This window comes from Molothrus ater, chromosome 13, assembly GCF_012460135.2.
Source record: "Molothrus ater isolate BHLD 08-10-18 breed brown headed cowbird chromosome 13, BPBGC_Mater_1.1, whole genome shotgun sequence".
Lineage (NCBI taxonomy): Eukaryota > Metazoa > Chordata > Aves > Passeriformes > Icteridae > Molothrus > Molothrus ater.
This window is the reverse complement of record NC_050490.2, coordinates 13,184,526-13,206,607: the sequence shown is the minus strand read 5'-3', so window position 1 is coordinate 13,206,607 and position 22,082 is coordinate 13,184,526. Positions and strand designations below refer to the sequence as shown.

General features: G+C 47.0%; 1 protein-coding gene across 3 annotated transcripts in view; it reads right to left on the bottom strand.

Moving 5' to 3' along the window:
- The window catches only part of NTRK3 (neurotrophic receptor tyrosine kinase 3), a 218,511-nt gene that overhangs the window by 74,154 nt on the left and 122,275 nt on the right, over nucleotides 1–22,082 (bottom strand). The window contains exon 13 of one of the 3 annotated variants that reach the window (XM_036389615.2): nucleotides 6,016–6,489. The exons of the other annotated variants lie outside the window; for them this stretch is intronic. Coding sequence (XP_036245508.1) covers nucleotides 6,371–6,489 — 119 coding nt within the window. The 3' untranslated portion in view covers nucleotides 6,016–6,370. Of the gene's footprint in view, nucleotides 1–6,015; nucleotides 6,490–22,082 lie in introns of those variants that run through there. 3 annotated transcript variants of the gene reach the window in all.

Here is a 22,082-nt window from a genome sequence, read left to right as displayed (position 1 = left end):
ATTAGCATGATGTCACTGCACATGCCTGACTGTGGCACCAGGGACTGAATCCTGGCAGGATCAGGCCTTGGATACATCATCCTGCAAGGCCAGGAGCTCTCTCTCTTGTATCAGATGTTGTAATATACTCCACCACCTCACCAGCCTAGTCCATGGACTGTAAGCATCCCTCCCTCCTTCCCTCTCCTAATTATCTTAATAAACAGCCTGGTCACATCTCTGACTCACTTAAGATAATGATGACCTGGCCAAAATCAGTTTATTCAGACATCCTGGCAGTTTACTGAGCCTAATGCAGCTCCAGTCTGGCTCTCCCTGACTCCTCATCAATGAGCCTGACCTCCAGCAGTGGCTGCTCTGCCACCAGTGGATGGAAACCCACACACAGGTCAGACACAGGCTGCTCCCAGGATTCTGACTGGAGCCAGGAAAGATACTTGCTCTGAAAACAAGCTCTTAACTGTTCCAGAGGCCCAGACAATGACAGTTTTTCTTGCCTGCTGAAAGACCTGTCAGGATGGTACTAATCCCAACATATGAAAAAGAAACATGGGGTTGGGGACAACCCCAAATAACAGATGATTGAAGGGTATCTCTGCATGTTACATTTCTAACTACCTGTCTGAAACATTCACTCACCCAATCCAAGAGCAAAACCAACACCCATCACACAACATGAATATTTGAAGCAAAATCTTGGAGAAAAAAGGCCAAATACTCTGAAATAATAAACAAATGCTTACAAAAAGTCAACTTCTCTGCAGGAATCAGGCACAGATCACAAATGAGTCACTAACAGCAGAGTAAATCACTTAACCAGCACTTAGAACAAATCCCTCCACTTTGTATAGAACAACCAAAATTTATTCCTGCTGATTAGTCAGCAATTACACTCACAAGTTCAAAATAATACCAAAATTCAAATGTAGCTGTCTTGCAGTTGCACTCTGCTTTACTGCTGGAGAAACTATCATCATCTCTTTGCGAAGGAATCCTCCTGCAGTTATTTACTGGTGTGTGGGTTGGGATTTATTCTAGCTCTGTGCCATCAGACCACATGCTGGCACCACCAAGGAGCCTGCCTGTCTTAAAGAAAGTAGTGGGGACAGCACTGGAGAAACCACAGAAGATAAAGGCAAAGCAAAATGCAGCACAACAGCAGAAGATACATCATTGCTTCACCAGGTAAAGCACCTTTTCCGGCTGAGAGTGGGCAGGTCTCTCATCAAACTACACCCACACCTTCAAAGCAGCTATATGCACTTCCCCACAGTTTGTTAAATTTTCTTCCAACTGTTCAGACTCTGCAGGCACTGGTAAATGCATGGTTAATATGGACTCTTTGACTTATTGCACAAACAGCACCAGAAGTGCTTCCAAATGTTAAGAAAAAAAAATGAAATCACTCAGCATTGATTTCTTGTGTGCTCTCTTTGCTGCTGCTCCTCCAAACCTGTGGTTTTTAGCTTTACTACTGTGTCTAGGCCTCTTTATCCTCTGCTAATGCCAGGCTTAACCCTGAGGATCTGCAGCTTGTTCTGGGTACAAATCAGAGCAGAGCTGAATCAGCAGAAGCAGCTTCCTCTGACTCCCCACAGCTCCCAGGAATTCCCTGGACAGCAGGACATGGACACAGGGAAAGGACAAAGGCCTGATGGTAGAAAGAAACACCAAAGCACCACCGTTCAAAACAAGCTCAAGCCTCTTGGGAGAGAAGGCATGACTCCTCAAAAGCATATCTAAATAGACAAAAGAGCAGCAAAGAACATCAGGACTCAGTACAATATGGATGAGCAGCTGCAGAAACTCAATATACCCCAATCATGACCTACAGCATCCCACACACCCTGCAGCAAATCTGAGCCCAAGGTCCCACACAATGACTCCATCCTGGAGAGAGCTAGAGTGCCAGAAACACACTGTGCCCATCGTGCTCCCTCCAAGCAGGAGCTGAAAGAAAGGTGACTCCATCTTTTTAGAGTCAAAGTACAATGAGCCAAAGCTTTGTTTCTCTGCTTATTCACACACGGGCTCCACACTCTACAAGCCCTGAGGAGGCAGGGTTGTGATGTTCAGGAGGAGCTGATCATTCCTGCTAGAGGTCCTCTGCCCCAACCCTACCAAGCCAGCATCCCAAGCTCCTTCAGTAATAACTCTTTATTTGCAGAGTCATGTGCAGCCAGAGTGGGGAGAGAGAGCAGCACAGCATTATCAGCCCATGGTCCAGCTGTCACAAAGAGCATGGAGCCTTCACATGGGTACATCAGGCAACAGAGACAGCCAAGAAGAAAGAACAAGAAGAAACAACCCAACCCTTCTGTGATGCCTGTCAGGGCCCTTAGCTAAACCAGCTCCTTTTGAACTGACAGCATTAAAAGTATTATGGGAACTCATACGTAAGAAGTCAGTTGCCCTGAAACACAAAGCAAAGTGAACCAAAGCTGACCATAGCAGCAGGCTGAGTAATTGGCTAATCAACCACTGTTTGCAATGTTTCTGGGCTGTGAAATCTCATAACAGACCCTGCAGAAGTGGAGGAGAAAAGACAGAGCTTCTAAACCCCATGTTTGTTTCCCACACCTCAGAAAGAAAAAGGAAACAGGGATGGAATCCAATGCAGCCCAGCTGCTCATGCCTTGTGTAAGGCTATGCTAGAAGACAGACATTTGTCTTGGGCACTGCAGACATTCCTGAAAAGGTTAAGATCTCAGCCATCACCTAATCCTGTGAACCACAGCACCCCATCACTGCTAGAGACGCGCTCATTAGAAGGGAAGGTCATGCGGAAATTCACCCACAGCATCATTTTAAGACATTTGCTTGAAAGTCATGCCAGAAAGTTATAGGAACAGAAGGATGCTGGAAAACATGTTTTTAATTTGCTCATCAAAACTCTCACCAGGTTTTCTAAGAGGGTTCCAGCACCATCCACCAATATGTGCTCAAACACACCCCCGTCCTCATGCCCACTGTCACCTGCAGGTTGGCACAGCAGCTTTTAGTTACATCAGTGACATCTCCTGTGAACAACCTTAAGACACAACTAAGACACACCCTCGTGCCAAGTCCCCCACACTGCAGGATGGTTCCTCTCTCCTCCTGGAGCATCCAACCACCTGGACATGAATTTCTAATGAGGAACCTGAACACAGTGCTCACCTGTACCCCACTGCCTCTACAGCAAACACGCCCTTGAGAGCTTAACATGAGGTGAATTGTTCCTGAGGAGAGCACAACAATCCAACACCCAACAGCCAATTTTGCTGGTTTTTGTCAATTTGCACAGCCAAGCAAGGAGACCCGAAGCAACAGCATATCCTGAAACAAAAGCATTTCAGCCAGAACAATCTTTTACTGTCAGGCTCCCTGAGAGATAAGGCTTCTAATAAAACTTTTTCCACTAACTATAGAAACTTGTCTTGGCAAATCCTGACACAATCTCCTGCAGTACCAGCTTGTCCCTGAGAATATGACCATTTTATGCTACAAAAACCAACAGGTTGTCAACTGAGACCATTAGCAGCTAAGCTCCCAGGCAAGAAAATATCTTTGTGCCTGATGAGAGTGACAGAAGCAAGAGCTACACCTGAGCAATGTTCCCATCACAACTGTAAATCCCACCCTCTGCACCCGCCAAAGAAGAAAACAAACCAAACTCCCCACACGTGGATCATTTCATGAAGAAGTAGACTATAGGACATGTCATTCTGAACATTTATTTATTTTGTCTTCAAAGAAGAGGCCTGGTGCAGCTGTTTCGTTAGAAAATAAAGTGTTTATTAAGAAACTAGACATTGAACACCCCTATAGTCTCTGTGAAAAGGGACCGTCCCATTTCCCATTAGCACAGGATGATAGTTATGGCAAGATAAGAATGCTCAAAGATGGAGGAATCTCATTGACAGAAAATGAGGTAATGATTTACAATAATTAAAAATAAAATAAAATTTAAAAAAGAAACATCCTTAGACTTGCTACTTAAAGCCACCAATCGCAAACAGCCACGACTGGCTTTCGTTTTCAGCAGTGAGGAACCAGAGACTTTAATTGGTGTTAAACAAATTGAGACATCGATCACAGTGGGGAGAACTGCTTTTAATTATGTTGTACAGTCCGGAGGATTTCTTCTAAGCAGAGATGGACCTGAGCTGCAAAATTCAACCCTTCCTCTGCTAGGGTGTTTGGATATAGGCTTCTGGTCCAGGCCCACAGATGCTTCTCTACGACTGATACACACAGTTGAGAGCAGAGTCCCCTGAACAGTGCTAGGGAGAGGAGACAGTTCAGACGGACAAGACATCCCCAGGTCAGGTGGGCAACTTCCAGGAGATGGGGAAATTCAGTTCAGACAAGCACCCAGTGATTCACACGCTCGGCGAAGCTCCTCCTCACTCTGTGAATCTGCAGAATTGAGGTGTCCATGGCACACGGCCGCAGGTCCTCTCTGGCAGTGCACCTCTGGCATTTCCAGCTCCGATGCGGGCAGGAAACGTTGTTGGGAGATTTGGTCATGGTTTCTGAAGCCATCCAACCTGAGCCAGGTCTCCTCGTGCTAACGCAGATGCCCCCCTAAGGCATGTCCATTAACTTAAAGCAATCTGCCACCATCTCTCCAGTACTCTTCTATTGCACTTTACCTTTTTATGCAAACGAACCAGGAGAAGAAGCAAGAGAATGGAATATTCCCAGCGATATCCCTATGGGACAGCTGATAATAAAACCTCCTGGCAACCTCCAGGGTGGTTCATGCAGGTCACCTGTAAAGGCAGGATGAAGCAGAACATCCATTCTGAGGCTTCTGCCCAGTTCTGGTGGAGAGGGACTGTGACTCTTTCCAGTGGCAGTGACCCTTGAGGGCTGGTGATTTAGAGACACCCCTGATGTGATAAGGTCACCTCAGGCCACCAAGAAGGCAAGCAAAGCTGAGTGGCTGGTGAGCAAGCTCCTGGTCCAATATTTCTCTCAAAAGGATCTGGCCACACCTGAAGCTTTTGGAATATTTTTTGTCCCCTAGAGAAAATTTGCTTTGCTTATAGGTTATCACTGATATGTGTGAGCAAATCTGTACTTCCCGTACACGTGACATCCACAGAGTCCAAGGAAAGCCCTACAAATTGCCACGAGGGCAGCTGGCTTCTCTTAAGGACAGGATGAAAGGGTTTACTTTTCCATCTGAGAGATTTTGGATGAAGTAAGACAACAGTGGGATAGGAGAGGGGGAGAGAATACAAATATTGGCCAGAACAGGACTGATACTCCTGTTTTTGCCAGAGAAGAAGCAATAGAATACTTTTTTTTTCCTCTCCTTCAGTCAGCCAGCCTCGAGCTGATGGTTCTAGGTATGCAACTGGGTTACAATCAATCTCTAGCAGGGTGGGAATAGAGGGGAGAGCTAAATGGGGCTGGAGAAGGCCCAGCAATGGGACCTGCGTGTGTCTGATATGCTTTTCCACTTTGCTTACTGCTCTAGTCCTGGCAAGGACACAGACCCTCCTGCGCTATGGATTCTCCATCCATGTGGGAAGTGCAGGCAACTCCTCAGATAAAGCTCATCATTTAAGCAGCAGGGAGAGACCAGAGTACGACAACAAGATAGTCAGATCCAACGAGCCGCTCTAACACACACAGACAGACAGACAAACAAGAGAAGCCTCCTAGAATATGTGCACTTCAAGATAACCACCTCTTTCCTGTCAGAGAAGTAAGATACTTTTTTTTTTTTTTTTCTCCTCTTTCCATCCTCATTCCTTCCAACATTTTTTTCTGTGCAAGAACTGGGAGCGGGGCTGCCTTTGTTCTTACCAAAAGTCTTCATTCTGCTTTAGTTTCTTCCAGGCTCCCCGCCTCGGCTCGCTCTGGGAGACCTCCCATGGCGGTGCCACGTAAGAGGTGATGGCAGCATTCACTGGGTGTTGCGAAGACACAAGCTTACAAGGAAAACTCCAAGCAGGGAGGACATGACTAAAGATGTCAGTTTGGTTGGCTTGGTTGGTTTTTTTTTTTTTTGTTTGTTTGTTTGGTTTTTTTTAGTTTTGTGTTTTATTTTAAAGCAAAAGTACAATTATTTACTGTGTTATTAGGATGACTCCTTTCAATTGGGTTTTAATTCTCTTTATTTTTGCTCTCATTGCTGCTGTTGTGCCTTGCAGGAATATTTAACGAACACAGCGACCATTGGAGGAAAAGAACAACCCTGTTATCTGGTGACAGAAAACCACAGTTTCAGTTGGCTTTAACGTGTGTACAGGCAGGGCTGTAGAGTCCTATTAGGAGGAGACCTCAATCCATACAGACCACGCTTACTGCTTCCCACCATTTTGAGGGCACAGCCTATAAACTTGACATCAGAACAGGGACTTTTAAGGAGTTTTTAAAAGCCATGACGTCCTTTGCTGAAATAAACACTGACATCCTCAACATAAATGCCTTGGTTAAGAGGTTTGGAATGTCCAGGGAGGCTTATTGGATTCAACATAATTTCTCTGAAACCTAAAGGGGGAAAAAAAACAGAAAAAAGAAAAAAGCAAAATAAAGTAAACGAAAAAACAAAAAAGAGCAAAACTAGAAAAAAAGAGAGAGATATCGACACACATGTGATTATATAAAAAAGAACCAAATGAATAACTAGCAAACGGCTGCCATTAAATTAAAGCCAAAATGTCCTCTCCAGGCAGGGCTGCCTCACTCTGTCTTTCCATAAAGAACAGGCAATCATTTCATGTGGAGTGTGCAGGCACGAGTGCTCTGAGGACAAGGGGCATGCAAGAGGTCTGGACAGACAACTGGGAACAACTCTTTTCCAGAGGTTCCCATTAAGTCCAAATTCCTACCTAGTCCATCTTTTCCCTAGGCAGACAGTGAGGAATAGGGAGGCTCCTTCCTGTGCCCACTTCTCTCTCAGGATTTATCTAATCTGGCACAACATTCTTGAAGCCAAAAAGTACCATTTCAAGGCTGGGGACACCTGACTCTCATAACCCCACAGACTTTTCTTCACCCCAGGTGTCCCATCTACACCAAACCCTGCATGCTGGAGGCATCTTCTCCTCACACAACCCCACCTCTCTAAAAAATCTGATTAGGATTAGCCAGGAACACTGGCCAGATGAGAAAGAAAAATAAGGGGAGCAGAGATCATAGGCAAGCTCCTTCCTTCAGTCCAACAAACTTAAAGGGCAAATATAATGTTTTAAAGGGTTGTATCAAACATCTCCTCAGAATGTATCTGCCTTGGGATGCCCCAGTGAGGGAAATTCACTTCTTTGCCACAACCAAGACATGCATGGCAGGATCTTGGGGATTTCTCTCATCTCTAGCAAATTCTCATAGGGTTTAAAGGGTTTTTCCAAGATACTACTGGGATGTCTTGTCTACATAACTGCTCTAAGATTTAGAAAATACTCCTGCGCCTCATACAGTCACAGGATCCTGAACTAATCAGCTAAGTTAATTCAAGTCTGGCATCACTAGGGCAGCATGGAGCAGCTTGGATGCCATTAAGAATTGATCTCAATAGGAAGAGTATTTTCAAACAGGCTAGGAAATTTTCTCACACCAAAAGTGCACCAGCCAGAAGATTTTTCTTTTCCTATTTCTTCTTTCTATTTTGTCTTTATATCAGTTTATGTTTCTCCACTGCACTATCTTACTCCATCTGCACATCAAACACATTTCCTTTGATGGACCTGGGGATGCAGACAAAAGCTGTTTGTTTGGTTTGGAACTGTTTAACTTGTTTGGGGGAAACTATCTGTTATTCTCAGCGGCCCTTAAGGGCTGATCCACATGGGAGAGTAAGCCAGGCTCAGCTCTGGTTCATGTGTCATAAACAAGATTCATAGGCAAATTCCAAGTGATGAAATATCATTAGTAAACGAAATGAGAGTGAAAAAGAGCCCAGCTCAACTCTCATGGTTTAAAGTGATCAGAGTCACTGGGACACAAATAAACATGGCATCCCTGAACGTCACTATTTATCGTGTTTTGTTTTTCATAATATAAATACATTTTATGGCTGCCAAAGGATAGCTGGGAAAGTCTATCCTCAACAATACCAAGTATCTCCAAGGAGAACTCCTGTCTGCTTTATTTTCCTTGCGTTTCTTAGCTCTGCTAAATTAAGGCAATTTCACTTCTGCCGGGCCACATCCAACAGACCTAAAAACCCACTGGGGACACACAGCCCCAGCGAAGGGACATGTGAAAGATCAGCAAGACTTAAGGCTGGGGACTCCAAGGGCTTTGCTCTCTGTGCTGTGAATCCCAGTGACAGCAGGGTTTTTGCGGTGGTGTTAGCCCACCACTGACATGCAGGGGCTGCCGAGGGACGACGAGGAGCATGGCAGGAGGACAGCCCACGTTTCTGGAGCTGAAGGGCTGAACACACATCCCCGCTGGCTTGGGAGAGCAAGGCAGCACCGGTCCTTTTGGCATCCTCTCCTTCTGATTTATTAAAAGTCCCCAAAGAATCTGAAAAACAACATGCTTCTCTCCTGACTGGTTTTCTCTCTCTTCCTCACTGCTGTTTCCCCTATTGTGCTGCTATCTTTAACCCCGTTCTCTTGTATGGAGCAGAAACCAACGAGGCTCTTGCTAGGTTTATGTCTTCGCTGACACATGTGAGATGGATGATGCTCACGGAGATGTCCAGGGTTAAAATGGGTGAATCTCAACAGGTTCAGAGTTTGGATGCTGCTATGACAAATGTCATCTACCATCACAGCTATTAGCTTCTGAAAAACTGGCTTGGAAATATCATTTAAAATGTGGGGCTTTGCTTTACTTTTTTTTTTTTTTTTTTCTTGTCAAAATGAAAAAAAAGGAGAAATAGAAATATTCAACTTCCTAGAACAGTTCAGGAAATTTTAAAAACAATAACTTTCGTGGAGTTTCACATTTGTCCGTGCCAGCTGGAAAATGGGAGGAAAAATACTATCTTTGACATTGGTTGTAGATTTGTAGGGAAACTCCAACATGCAAGCCTGAAAATAGTAAGGAGGTAAAAATCCCCACCCTGTAGATTGAAATCAAAAACATCTCCAAAGACCAACAAAATTGGAAAGGGCCTGACAAATTAAACTTTGTGCTTCTCCCAGTTATAGTGATAATGCTTTTTAAATTAAAACATAATACTGTCTCTACTAATAGCCATTGTATGGTAGTGGAATAAATGTATGGAGAGTGTTGGAGAACAGGGGAGGAGGAATGAGCTCAGATTTGCTGTGCAGCTCTAACAGCTTGAGATGGAGGGAGCAGATGGGACATTTCTCTAAGCAGGCTGGATGGATGTGGCAATGAAAGGACAAGAAAATTGAATGCAACCAAACCATGCAATCAGTTTTTGTCCTCAACCCTGGCCATCCACTTAGTCCTCCAGAGCTGTCTCATGTTTCCCAACACCCTGGCTAGTGGGTTTTGGCCACTCTGCCCCATGCCCATACCAATCCAGTCTATGGACAGTGCCCTGCCAGGAACACACTTCCTCCACTGAGAGAGCAAAACTAAGGAGAAAAAACAGATCTTTTCACCTTGCCTTCCCTGTGTGCCTTCTGGTAAAATTGCTGCTATTCAAATAGAGTTTGCTTCTAAAGTCTTGGAGACCTGAGGCTGCTCCACATCACCTGAGAGGAGCTGCAGGGATTGTCACATGGGGAGGCGAGAGAATGACGCAGAAAATGATGCACTACTCCTCACAGCATCCCTATCTGCCACAGCAGGAGTGATGCAGACCAGTTTTGAAACCCAGGGATGGAAACTGCTTCTGAAACAGCAACATAAATTGCTGTGGGAACGGATGAGAAAAGCAACGGGATGCTATATAACGCCTGGCAGAAATGGGTTAAACAAAAATAGCAAATTAAGGGCAACAAGCTGGCCAAACATAACTCTGCTATCCACACAGCTCACATTAGGCAAAGGAGCTTTGAGCTCTCTTCTGAGTTACAGCAGAATTTATGATATAAAGGAAAAGCAGTAGGAGACTCCAACAACAGCGTACATTTTATCTGTCTCTCTGCGCAGATATGAAGCATGAGTAGCATCAAAGAAAGCATGAAAATCATCAAGCCTGGCCCACATCCTGAGCAAAGGAAATAGCCATCCCTTTAGTCAAAGTCAGCACTGCTGTGTCTGTATCTGAGGGGTAAGCAACACAACAACCCAGGCTTCCTGTCATGGATGGGTTCATCTGCTGGGCTAGGAAACAAAATCCTCTTTTTTCCTTTCCTCTCACAGTATGTAACAGGGTGAGATGCAACCCAGCCTAAGGCCTCTCTTGCCACAACAAAGCAGGTCACAGAAGCTCAGCAGAAACACACTGTGAGGCTCTCCCTGATGCTCTCAGCAGCAGATAACCACATCATCTCCTTCGCTGTTCAAGGCAAAGTCAAAGAGCCCAGATCTCCTCTCATTTACACTAGCCCAACAGCGTTGACCACAATGGAGAACCTCAAGCAGATTCAGTCCACAGACGAATTTCACACTGATACACAGACTTCAAGCAGATCTTCAAGTAGATTACACCTCTTCTCAGACTAGAAAGGCTCTGAGAGCTAGAGAAATTCTTATATTCTTTCATTTTCATGTAAACAGGGTCCTTATTCTCCTCCACAGCAGCTCACCTTGCATCTGTTTTCATTTTCCATGGTTAAACCTCTGGCATAAGAGTCTCCCACTTTAATCAAAGAGATTTGACGTCACAGGAAGCCTCTTGGGAATGTGCTAGATGGAGCTCTAGCTACAGCTTGTGCCATCTTCTTGTGCTTTTCCACAACCCAAAATCACAAACAGAAGATCTCAGCACTGTGAGTGTTTTGGAGGGCAGGGAAAGGAGGAGATGGGCTCAGAGCAAGAGAAAAGCAGAAGCAAGTGTATTCAGGAGATCCCATTTCCACATCAATTTCTCTAATGTTTGGCTAGAGCAGAGGAAGGGAAAGGAGAATTCCACAGGCACTCAATGGCCAGACATCTTTTCCTTGAGGAAAGGGCAGCATTCACAGCTTTCCACAGGGTGAACTCTTGAGGGCTTTGTAAGATTCACTAAACCTTTGGTTGGAGGAATTCCAGTATCCGCTGCGTTTCCACTGCTGCCACCACTAACGTAGGCCATGTCCGTATTAGCCAGGATCACAAGTTTGTTTTCTCTGGAACTCTTTCATGGATGGAGTAGTTCCAAGATACTAAATGATGTAGCCTGATAGTTCAAGAGGCAGAGCTCCAAGATTCCCCACCAATCCCCCTTAGGAAAAGTCCCAAAGTAGGAAAGCACTTAACAGGGTATAAAATAAAAAATAAGAATGAAAAAGAAAAAAAAAGCTATTTAAGACCAAGGGTGAAAGAAAAAAAAAAAGGCTATTTTCGGGTCTGAGATGGCCTGTGATTCAAGCCAAAGCTACCCTCTTGTCCAGAAGCACAGCCTGCACTGAGGTACAGCTATTTAAAGCCACTCAGAGGCCCACTGCATGATGGAAAGCAGCCAGATCAGTTGGGCCTCATCAGTTTTGTTTTTGTTAGATTGAAGCCAGAGTATGTGAAATGACTTGTAAGAGGACCAGGGAAGGGGGGAAGGCTGGGCACCCAGCAGTCTCACCCACGACACGCAGAGCTTGGTCTCTGCCTCATTTAAGTGGCAGTGGGTCACAGAGGAGGTCCCTGAGCAAGGAGAATGGTTCCTTTGTCCCCTGAAATACCCACAGCCATGCAAAGACATGTGGCAAAACTCTCAGGGGTTACAGGTCAGCCATGAGAACATGCTGCAGGAAAGTGTTTGCAAAGTTGGTGGTAGCTGACATCGTGGGCATTGTCCAGCTGCTCCCCTGCCTCTGCCTCCCCTTGTGCTCACACTGACACATCCAGGAGCCTTCTCCTCTACCATTCTCACTGCTGGAAGGAAAAAACTTGTCTCCCTGCCTCCACAGGCCTCCACTTCTCACCACCATGCACTCTCACTGCCTCTGCACTCCACAAAGCCCAAGGGACCTGGCATGAAAGATCCCATCCTAGCAAGTAATACATCATTTTCATCACTTTGGTTTTCAAATATATTCTTATATCAATTTTTACTTTTTTTTTTCAAGTCAGCCCTCGGAGTGTTGCCAATTTAAGCACAGTGCACAGTGCTACAAGAGCTTCTTATTTCCACTTTGCCTGACAGGTATCTGTGTCCCTGTGACACTGCCTCTGTTCCCCAGCTTCTTCAGATAGCAATAGTTACCCTAAGCATTTTACAGAGTTATTGAAACCACTGACTAATGTGCCCAGAAATGAATATCCACTGGGAAAGAATCTGGTTTGGGCTCGTGTTCCTTAATTGTTGATTAATTCCAATTATGGTACAGCTGATCCACCAGTACCACAGATCACCACATCAAAGAGCCAACCAGTAAAGGAAGCCCCTGAGTTAGAACAGCAACAGCTCTGTTTCAAAAATTCCTTTTAGCTGGAAAGTGCTTCATAAACATTAATTTGTTATGCCTCACTCAGTCCCTGGGGAGGAAGGAGCTGTTATATTTAATACACAGGCGGCAAAACGGTGTCACAAAGCAGGACCACGTTTTCTCCAAGGTCTCCAAAGGAACCAGTGACAGTCCTGAACATCCAACAGGGAACAGCCTCAGCTCCCATCCTCTGCAGGAGCTCTGGGCTCTGGAAGGGACAGAAGCGCTTGGTAAAGCCAGAGGGCTGGGATGTCACAGCAGACATCAAGAAGAGACACAGATGGTGGGCAGGACTGCACACAACTGCTGCAGCCTGCAGCTGGGACCTCCCCAGCCCAGGCAGTGCCAGGGATGCTCTCCTGCTCTTCAGAGGATGGGAGGAGCTGATCAAGGCCCAGAATAGATCCTTGCTTGTTCAAGTCTCTTTACTCTGCCATCTGCTCCAGCAGCACCTTATGTCATCTAGAAAGGCCAAAGCTGCCCTCCAGGAAGCCCAGGAGCTGTACAAGCCCGAGAGTCTGAAGTGTCAGGAAGAACATCCTGTGGGAAAACATGATTTTGTGGAGTTTACAAACCGAGGATGGAAACTGAGGAGCACAGGAGATCTCAGCAGGAAAGGAGGCACTGAGCACTACAGAGGAGCTGTAAATGGGAACAGGAAGAGCTGAGGGCTAAAACACAGCAAGAGCAGCAGGGAGTTTCGAGGAACAAGATTTTGTTGATTTTTTTTAGGCTGTTTGGATGCTGTGTTGTCCAGAATTATTGTTCTTTGTCTGTGTCTCTCCAGTGCTCCCGCTCTGTTGATTTCTTTGGAAACAAAGCTGCCACCACAGGTCTTCAGCTCTTGATAATTGCCCCAATAGATGGTTCTCAAAATAAGTTGTCTTCTGCACCAAAATATGTCAAAGGGTGTTATTACACTTCCCAAGGGAGAGCTCCGAGCTCCAGATTTTGTTTTGAGACCATGTCTTGGTATCTTTCAGTATTTCACAAGCTCTAAAACACACACCCCAGGGCACAGGGAGGCTGTGCTCTCCCAGGGGAAGACAGAAAAACATGGGTTTATGCTGATACTACAGAGCTCCTGTGGGACTATTTGGATGGTGCCAACCAAACGAGTGTCAGGTATTTGTGGCAGCCTTCGTTCTGCAGCAGGGGCTCTGCTCCCACCAAACACACATGAAACGTGGTAGGTTTTTGCAAGAGAATGTATGAAATGCCTGGAAAGTTCCTTTCAGCCAGTAAAGCACCGATGAGGTGAGTGAGGAGCCCTGTGGGGGGCTGCTGCTGTGCAAGGAAGCCCTCACTCCACCCCAGAGCAGAGGGTGAGCTATGCAGAGTGGGGAAGGTCTGGCACAGCACATCAGGGCAGCAATTCAAGATCTAAGCCCAAAATGTGTGTCTGCTGTTGATTAGGGGTCATCATTCAAAGGAGGGAGGAAGGATCAGGAATCCTTTCTGACAAGCTTTTTCCAGCTAGTGGTCTAGCTGTGAATTTTTGCTCAAGCAATCAGCTCTGAGCTTAACAAACTACACATTTGCCAGACCCTTCTCTGCCCCAGTTTCATTCTGGGTCTGCAAATAAGTCTCCCTCTCTCCCTTCTTCCTCTCACATCAACTCACCTAAATGCACAAGGCATTTAAAGCACTGGAGCCCAGTGCTTATTTCACACCACGTCACTCTGCGCAAGCCTTTGTGTGTCTGCCCCACTTGGGCCATTGGCATGTGCTGATCAAACATCAGCAGAGATGGGGCAGTGAAGGAGCTCACAGGCCTCCAGATGGGGAGGCACTGCAACATGGAAACGCCTGGGAACACAGCTATCCAAAACCTATTTTCCCTCCACTGAAGGCTTTTATGCTTGAGAAAGAGGAAAACAACTTTACTAAAAAATAAGAAAAATAAGTCTTTCCTCTCCTCCATCATCTATCAACAAAAATCCTACTTTCCACCACAGCTAGGACATCTCCCCCTCTATTTTAGCTGCTCCTTGAAGCAACAACTCCCTGACACCATGACTAAAACACAGAGGAACATACACCTCTAACAGCACCTCCACGTTTGCACATGCAACTAAACGTGAGAGATCACAGCCCAGAATCCAGCCTCACTCCCAAAACCAGCCTGGGTGTGCCTGAGTGTGCCCGGGTGTGTGCGAGTGTGTCTGAGTGTGCCCAGGTGTGCCTAAGTGTGTGCGAGCGTGCCCGGGTGTGCCCAAGTGTGCATGAGTGTGCCCAGGTGTGCCTGAGTGTGTGCAAGTGTGTCTGAGTGTGCCAGGGTGTGCGCAAGTGTGCATGAGTGTGTCCAATTGTGCCTGAGTGTGTGTGAGTGTGCACGGGTGTGTCTGGGTGTGCCTGAGTGTGTGCAAGTGTGTCTGAGTGTGCCCAGGTGTGCCCAGGTGTGCCCAAGTGTGTGTGAGCGTGCCCGGGTGTGCCCAAGTGTGCATGAGTGTGCCCAGGTGTGCCCGAGTGTGTGCAAGTGTGTCTGAGTGTGTCTGGGTGTGCGCAAGTGTGCATGAGTGTGTCCAATTGTGCCTGGGTGTGCCTGAGTGTGTGTGAGTGTGCACGGGTGTGTCTGGGTGTGCCTGAGTGTGTGCGAGTGTGTCTGAGTGTGCCCAGGTGTGCACGGGTGTGCCCAAGTGTGAGCGAGCATGCCCAGGTGTGCGCGAGTGTGTCTGAGTGTGCCCGAGTGTGCGCAAGTGTGCATGAGTGTGTCTGAGTGTGTCTGCGTGTGCCCAGGTGTGCACAGGTGAGCCCAAGTGTGTGTGAGCGTGTCTGGGTGTGTCTGAGTGTGCCCAAGTGTGCACAGGTGTGCCCGAGTGTGTGCAAGTGTGTCTGAGTGTGCATGGGCGTGCACGAGAGTGCCAGAGTGTGCGCAATTGTGCATGAGTGTGCCTGACTGTGCCCAGGTGTGCCCGAGTGTGTGCAAGTGTGCATGAGTGTGTCCGATTGTGCTTGGGTGTGCATGAGTGTGCCCGAGTGTGCGTGAGTGTGTCTGATTGTGCGCGAGCGTGCCTGAGTGTGTGCGAGTGTGCCCGAGTGAGTCTGCACAGAGGAGCCCAGGCTGAGTGATGCCCAAAGCACCATCAGAAGGCAGGAGAGCGCGCACAGACCCCGCTGTGCGTGGGACACGTGGGCTGGCGGGGGGGAAGCGTGAGAGGGAAGCAGAGAGGAGCGATGCCACAGCACGGAGCACGTGGCAGGGAGCAGAGGAGTGCAGGAGAGGGGCCGAGAGCTGGAGCTCACACGTGTGGGGCTGAGAGCACAACGGCTGCTGAACATTTACTCTCACATTACGGATTTAATGGCTTTTAACAGGAGACTTTGTAAGCGATCAGGAATTGGAACAAAAGGAGCTGGGGGAATAATTATCCTAACCAGGGGAGCTAAAGAACATGGCAAAATCTGTGCTGAGCAATCATGCTAATTAAAGGCACCCAGAAGAATCAGGATAGAAACGCCAAATGGTTTTCACTCTGCTGCCCTAATCCACTAACAGCCTCGGCACTTTGACTCCCACCAGCTGTGGAAAGGACAGCTCTGGGTGAGCTGTTTTGAAGCAATAAATGACAGAGATAAACAAGTGACACGGGGGGGGCTGGTCCCCTCTGCAGTGGAGCCTGAAGCGACGCTTGGCCCACCAAACCGAACAGTGGCTGCTTTGCACCAGCAGCCTGGGAGAGGACCAAATGCTCTCACAGCCTCCAGCTGAGCAGAAAAGATCCCAACACGCTTCCCAGAAAGCAGAACAGCTGCTGGCAACTACCAGCATGAGGCTGAACACAGCCCACAGGCACCAGCCTGGTCCTTTTGGGCTGCTCAGCCCTGCTGTGTGACTGCCTCTGCAGGGAGCTGTGTCGCACAGCTCAGCACCCTGCTCTGGCCTGGGATGCGCTCCCAGTGCCACACCAGAGCTCTGGCAGCACTGGGTATGCTGCTCCCTCCTTTGCATAGCTTCAAGCATCACTGGGTTGTGTCTGCTCAGATTTGGCTTTCAAAGGTAAGGACATCTATGCAGGAGGCACCATCCTGATCTTCTAATGGTTAAAATTCCAGCTGGGGTTCTTGTCATCTAGCATCAGAAAAGCAACAGCTAACACTGCAGCATGGGCACATTTTCACCCAGAAATGTGGAGACTTGACAAGTGTCCATGTTGTAGAGGAACAAAATGAACACTTCTGCTTCAGCAGACTAGAAGTTTTACAGACCCAAATAAAATTTCCCATGCATTCAGCTAGTGTAAAACTCAATCAGACTCCTCAAGGAGCTGCTGAGCCTTGGTCTGATGGGGATTTCAGGGGAATATCTTCTTCAGATGTACCTGAAGCCAAACAGGACATCACATGCCAAGGTAGATGGGTGCAGAAACACAATTAACAGGACAAGACACAGAGTGGTGAAATCACCCACTGAGTACAGAGAAGTCTCTCTCTGCCCTTCCCAGCCTCCAAGAGAAGGTTCTCCTCAGGTATCTGCTTGGGTGAGGTGTGAGTCTCTCCTCCCCAGCAGTGCAGACCTGGGTTTTGTTGCAGTCACCTGCATTGGCACAGAATGAGAGCTGCGCTGGGGAGGAGGTGGGAAGGCAGAAAAACCAATGCTAACAATTGCCATCAAGTAACAGCTTTCCATTTAAAAAAGGCAGGTTTTTTGTTAATCAACAGGTCCATTAACATGGAGCAAATATCTCTGTAATGGACACCCGCGAGATCACAGGCTGAACTATTTGTGTGCAGCATCTTTTGATTGATTCACCCCAAAGATCATCAAGTAAATGAGAGAGGATGTAATACTTGTGCAGGAAACATTCCACAGCGGATACATTGATTGCAACACTCAGCCAGCTGCCGTGTGCCAGCCTCCTCTTAAACAGAATTCATATTTGATTCTCTGATTAAATATTTTAAAATGGAGAAAAAAAATCAGGCCTAGATTTGTGCTTCCTTCATGGAACCTGGTATTCTTCCAAGGAGGATCACTTGAGAGACCAATGTCCAGTCTCCTCCCTCTCCTCCTGTCCTCAAGACTTACAATTCTATTCTCTTGGTCCTTGTCCAGCCACAGAGACCACTGCCACTCCACTGCCTGGCTTCTTCCCACTAAATCCTTGGATCAAGACAAGAGAGCCTGTTTGGTGGCACACCTGGAGACCTATTGATTTATTCATTCAACTGCTACATGCATTTTGCCTGCCAGTGCCTCTCTGACTCCTCCTCTCTCACCACAACAGATCCATTTTCTATCAAAAGCCCACTGAAAGCCCAACAGGACAAGAAAAGACAGGGCTGAGAATGAGGAATATCCTGAGATGAAAACAGAGTCAGAGAGTCCAGGACCCATGAGGAAATTAGCAATGAAACCATCAGCTGAATAATTTGCCCCAGCAGCAATCCCAGCCAGCAGGGATGGCCCTGGAGCCAGAGCTGAGAGCTTGTGCTCTCTGCAGCTCGCAAAACCAGGTTCTTTTTCCACAGACCAAATCCCAGGCTGACACCTCCTTTATGAGCTGCTGAAAAACACCATTTTCTGGACGAGCTCTGCAAAAACACAGTGACACTTCCAGTTTATGAGCAAGCCCTGCCACCGCTCACCGAGCCACAGCCTTGGAGCTGTCAGAGCCGTGCTGAACGAGAGCAGCGGGGCCAGGAGGCTGCTGGCAGCTCTGCCGAAGGGACGTGCTCATTTCACATGCAAATGAGCCACACAAATTGAGAGCAGACCCTCCCTCTCCCCTCTGAGCTACCCGTGAATTGCAGAGGCGGAAGGCAGGTGAAGGGTCTCTGAGGCAGGTGAAACACAGTGGGACAAGGGCACCCAGCATCTAATTGGAGACAAGAGGAGAAAGCTGAGCACTCACCCGGGGCCCACAGGGTGAGCCCACAGCTAACCCTCCCCTCCTGAGATAAGCTCCATCAAGAGATTGTCCAGCCTGTTGGATTAATGACTCCTTGAGGCTAATCAGCAGTGCCAGCACCTACAAATGAGGGCCCTTCTCTGCTGTAGCTTCCATCCTTTCTCTCCTTCAGCACCATCAGGAAAATAAATAAATAAAACAAACCCGTAGGTCCCATCCAAGCTGAACTGCATGGGCCATTACAGCCAAGCAACAAGGTAAGTGCTGCAGGTATAGGCTCAGCTGTGGATTCTGGACTCCTGCCTCCTCTTCCCTTCTTTTCAAAGAAAATAAAATTGAGTTTGTATTGACTACTGAGAAAATGAGACAACATTATACAGGACACGACCCTCTGCAATCAAATTAGGACATTGCAACACCATAGCCAGCATGGAGTGTGTAGTCCTGACAGGGTATAGGAATAAGGAGAATGATTTTATGCAGTAAACATTAAAAGACAAAAGGAAAATGAATCATATCAGGACATCCATCATAACTAGAGTAAGAAATAAGTTGAAGTGGCACAACAAGCAGCACTCCTGTCTGGGGGCTTCCCTCCCAATTCTTTCTTGTGTTCCCACTCAAACCGGCCAGACACTTCTCAGGGCTGGTCATTAAAGACATGGCAAAAGTTGGGAAATATTTTTGCCACTTGCTGCATAACTTCCTCCCAGCCCCTTCCCCAGAGTTCTGACAGTTTTCAAGAGAGTAAAGCCACTGTCCACAGAGTTTCCAGCTGTGGCCCAAGAACAGCACGGCCCAGGGTGCTGATTTCAGGGGTGCTCAGATCTGTTTAGATACAGGACCAGGTACAGCAGCAGGGCTGCTCCTCACTGTGCCAGGACTGTGGGCATGTAGATCTGGAGCCTGGGCTCTGTGCAACCTGGGAGGCAAGTTCTGCCACCCTAGGCTGGTCAAAACCCAGTTCAGCCAAACTCCCTCCATGCCTGTTTCACCCATCAGGCAGAGGAATATGCACCCACTGTATTCATCCTGCTAGATGTGGGAAGGAGGACACAAACCTTCCTATACTCCTGATTTACATAGCAGTCTGTAGCAGTGGTTTCCCAACTGCATAATGAGTACATTAACTTTGGCTAAGACAATTCTCCAGAGATGAAGAGATGGAAAAAATAATCGAAACTAACTGTGATAGAGTTTTTGATTAAGCAACTGATGATCAATAAAAGTTATCTGGGGGGCACAGAGTGTTAATTACCATTCCTGTATCAAAGAAACATCTGAGCCCATGGTCCCTGCTCCACACAGCCCACAGAGTTCAGCAAGACCTGCTCCTCCTGAACTGACAAGGTGAGAATACGAGCTAAAAAGTCCACTGGTCTCACCTGCCCTTATTCCTGTTAAAAGGGTGATTGTGGAAGAAGGATGAGAATAACCTTAAAGCGGGATGTGGCTTGAAAGAGAGGAATGAAAAAGGTTAACAGCCTTACTCAGACTTGAGGTGGTATGTTTGGGGGGGAAAAAATAAATTGAAAAGGCATTCATAGCCTTCTCAGACAGCTCCATTTATTTAAAGAGGCCTTGGAGCTCTGCAGCTGTAACACCAACACCTCTACAGCAGGGAGCAAGAAGGACCAGCCAGTGTGACTACCAGCTCCCTGCCACCAGTGATGCAAGGCACAAAGTGACTCACACCACATCCTGTCATTGCTATCCCCTTATCCTTTCCCCCGCAATGTCATTGCAAAAAAGGTGTTAAATCTCTATAGTTCTTAATATTTTAAATTCATCCCCAAAGATTCTAAAGCATTAAAGAGTGGACTTTATAGAGAATTTCTCATAGTAACATAGCCACCTGTTTAATAGCACACAGCAGCACGGCTGCACAAGGGTTTCAGAGTGCAAGTGGAAAGGAGAGCTTCATATTAAAGCTACAGAGAAGAGACAAGGCTCAGATCAGCAGACACATAAAATATCACTACCTCCGCCTGAATTTAGCTATTTCACTGTAACTAATCATTTTACTCTTCTAGAAATGTCTGGAGAACTGTTAGTGACCACAGGGAGCTGCTAGGATCTTTGTATTACATTTCCTCCAAAAGTTCCCTCCTCTGACAGCCCAGCCCAGCCTGCCTACAAAAGGGATTTGTTTTCCCAAAAACCCACTTAGCCTTCCTGTCCTTAGAGGGTCTAGGGAAAGCTGAGAAAAAATCAGCAGACAGGATACTTGTTCTGAAGTGTCCCACAGGGAGCAGAGGGGATGAACAGCACATTAGGATTTCTCCCCCAATTTCTCAAATTCTCACGGAACTGGGGTTTGCAATCGCCCTCTGCAGAGCCCATGTCAAGACAGATCATTAATACCACTCGACACTGAGGATCTCTTGTATTAAAAAAGCACAGCAATTACTTAGTTCAAATCTCTATATTATTAATAAGATCTATATCTATCATGGATATGGTATTTACACTGCTATGGGGAAATGTAATAAATAAGGCAATAAGCGTTTTCTTCCTCCAGGTCAAGATGAAAGTCTGCATCTTAGAGAGCAGTGCTTTCCTTGGGCAGCCAGGTTCATATCCCAGCCTCCCTGCCTAATTCCTGCAGCCAGGAACTAAAGCCAAGTTGAAAAATGACTGCTCTTCCTCTGAGCCCAGCACTCAGGTTCCAACACACTCCAATGATTGGAGGAGGCAATGCCCAGGTGGAATGAGACCTGCAAGGAGAGGTCTCTTCAGAAGTAGTCAAGAGAGCAAAGCAGAACATATTAAGACTGTAGCATGGCCCCCATGAAGGTGAAAGGAAGAATTTGATGTAAGCTATCTGGAAAAGAGCAGGAAAAGTTCAGAACTGCCATTTTCTGGGATCATAATATGCAGCTGACAGCTCCAAGGATGTGTTTATCCATCTAAACCCCTGACTCCAAAAGACTGGCTGTGAAAGGACTTCAGGTGGGGACTCATAAACATGGTCCAGTGGGCTGAACATGGGCCAGGCTGCTAGCTGTCAGCAACCTGGCGTGACCTTGAGCAAATTGATGTCTTTCCAGCTGCCTCTCCTCATCCATAAAATGGAGATGAAGATGCTCAGCAGCCCCTTGATGGGCTGGAAGGAGAAATGCCTCTTTCCAGGAAACATTGTAGATACAACATGCCAGGTTAGTTCTCCTCATTAAGAGGTTAAAATCTACCCCATGCCTCAGATATTCAGCTGCCTGCTGTGCTCTCAGTAACGTTCCCCTGACATTTGGGCTCTGCTGGGATCTGGCACAAGAGCAGAACAGTCCCACTCCACCCCACCCCATCTCTGGGATTTGCCCAGAATTTATTTTTAACACAGCCTCAGTGTGAACATTTGTGTTGGGTTTGTATGAACTCATGCTGATCCCTGACTCTGAGCTCGTCTCACCCTGACTGTGCCAATGGCCAGGACTGTCAAGAGAACGGAGGGCACAATCTCCCCCACCCTCACCAGGAGCCTGACACGAGGCAGACCCAGAGCCTCCCACCTCAACCCACATGTAGGAAGGAATCTTTGGGCAGCCACCTCAGGTGGAGCCATTCCTGCTGTCCAGGGTAACTAACTTGTTCTAGAGCATGAGACATGTTCAACAGGGCCCTAAGCTGGGCTTAAACTGACCTTTCAAAACCATGCAGCCCCAGCTAAGTCCCTTATTTCCCTGGTTATGGAATGTGAGCTGGAGCCATGGCCCATCTGAGAGAAGACTTGGAAGACTGGGCTGTAACCTTCTGATTTGCCAAGCCCCCAGGTATAGCTTGAAACACAAGGTCCTTG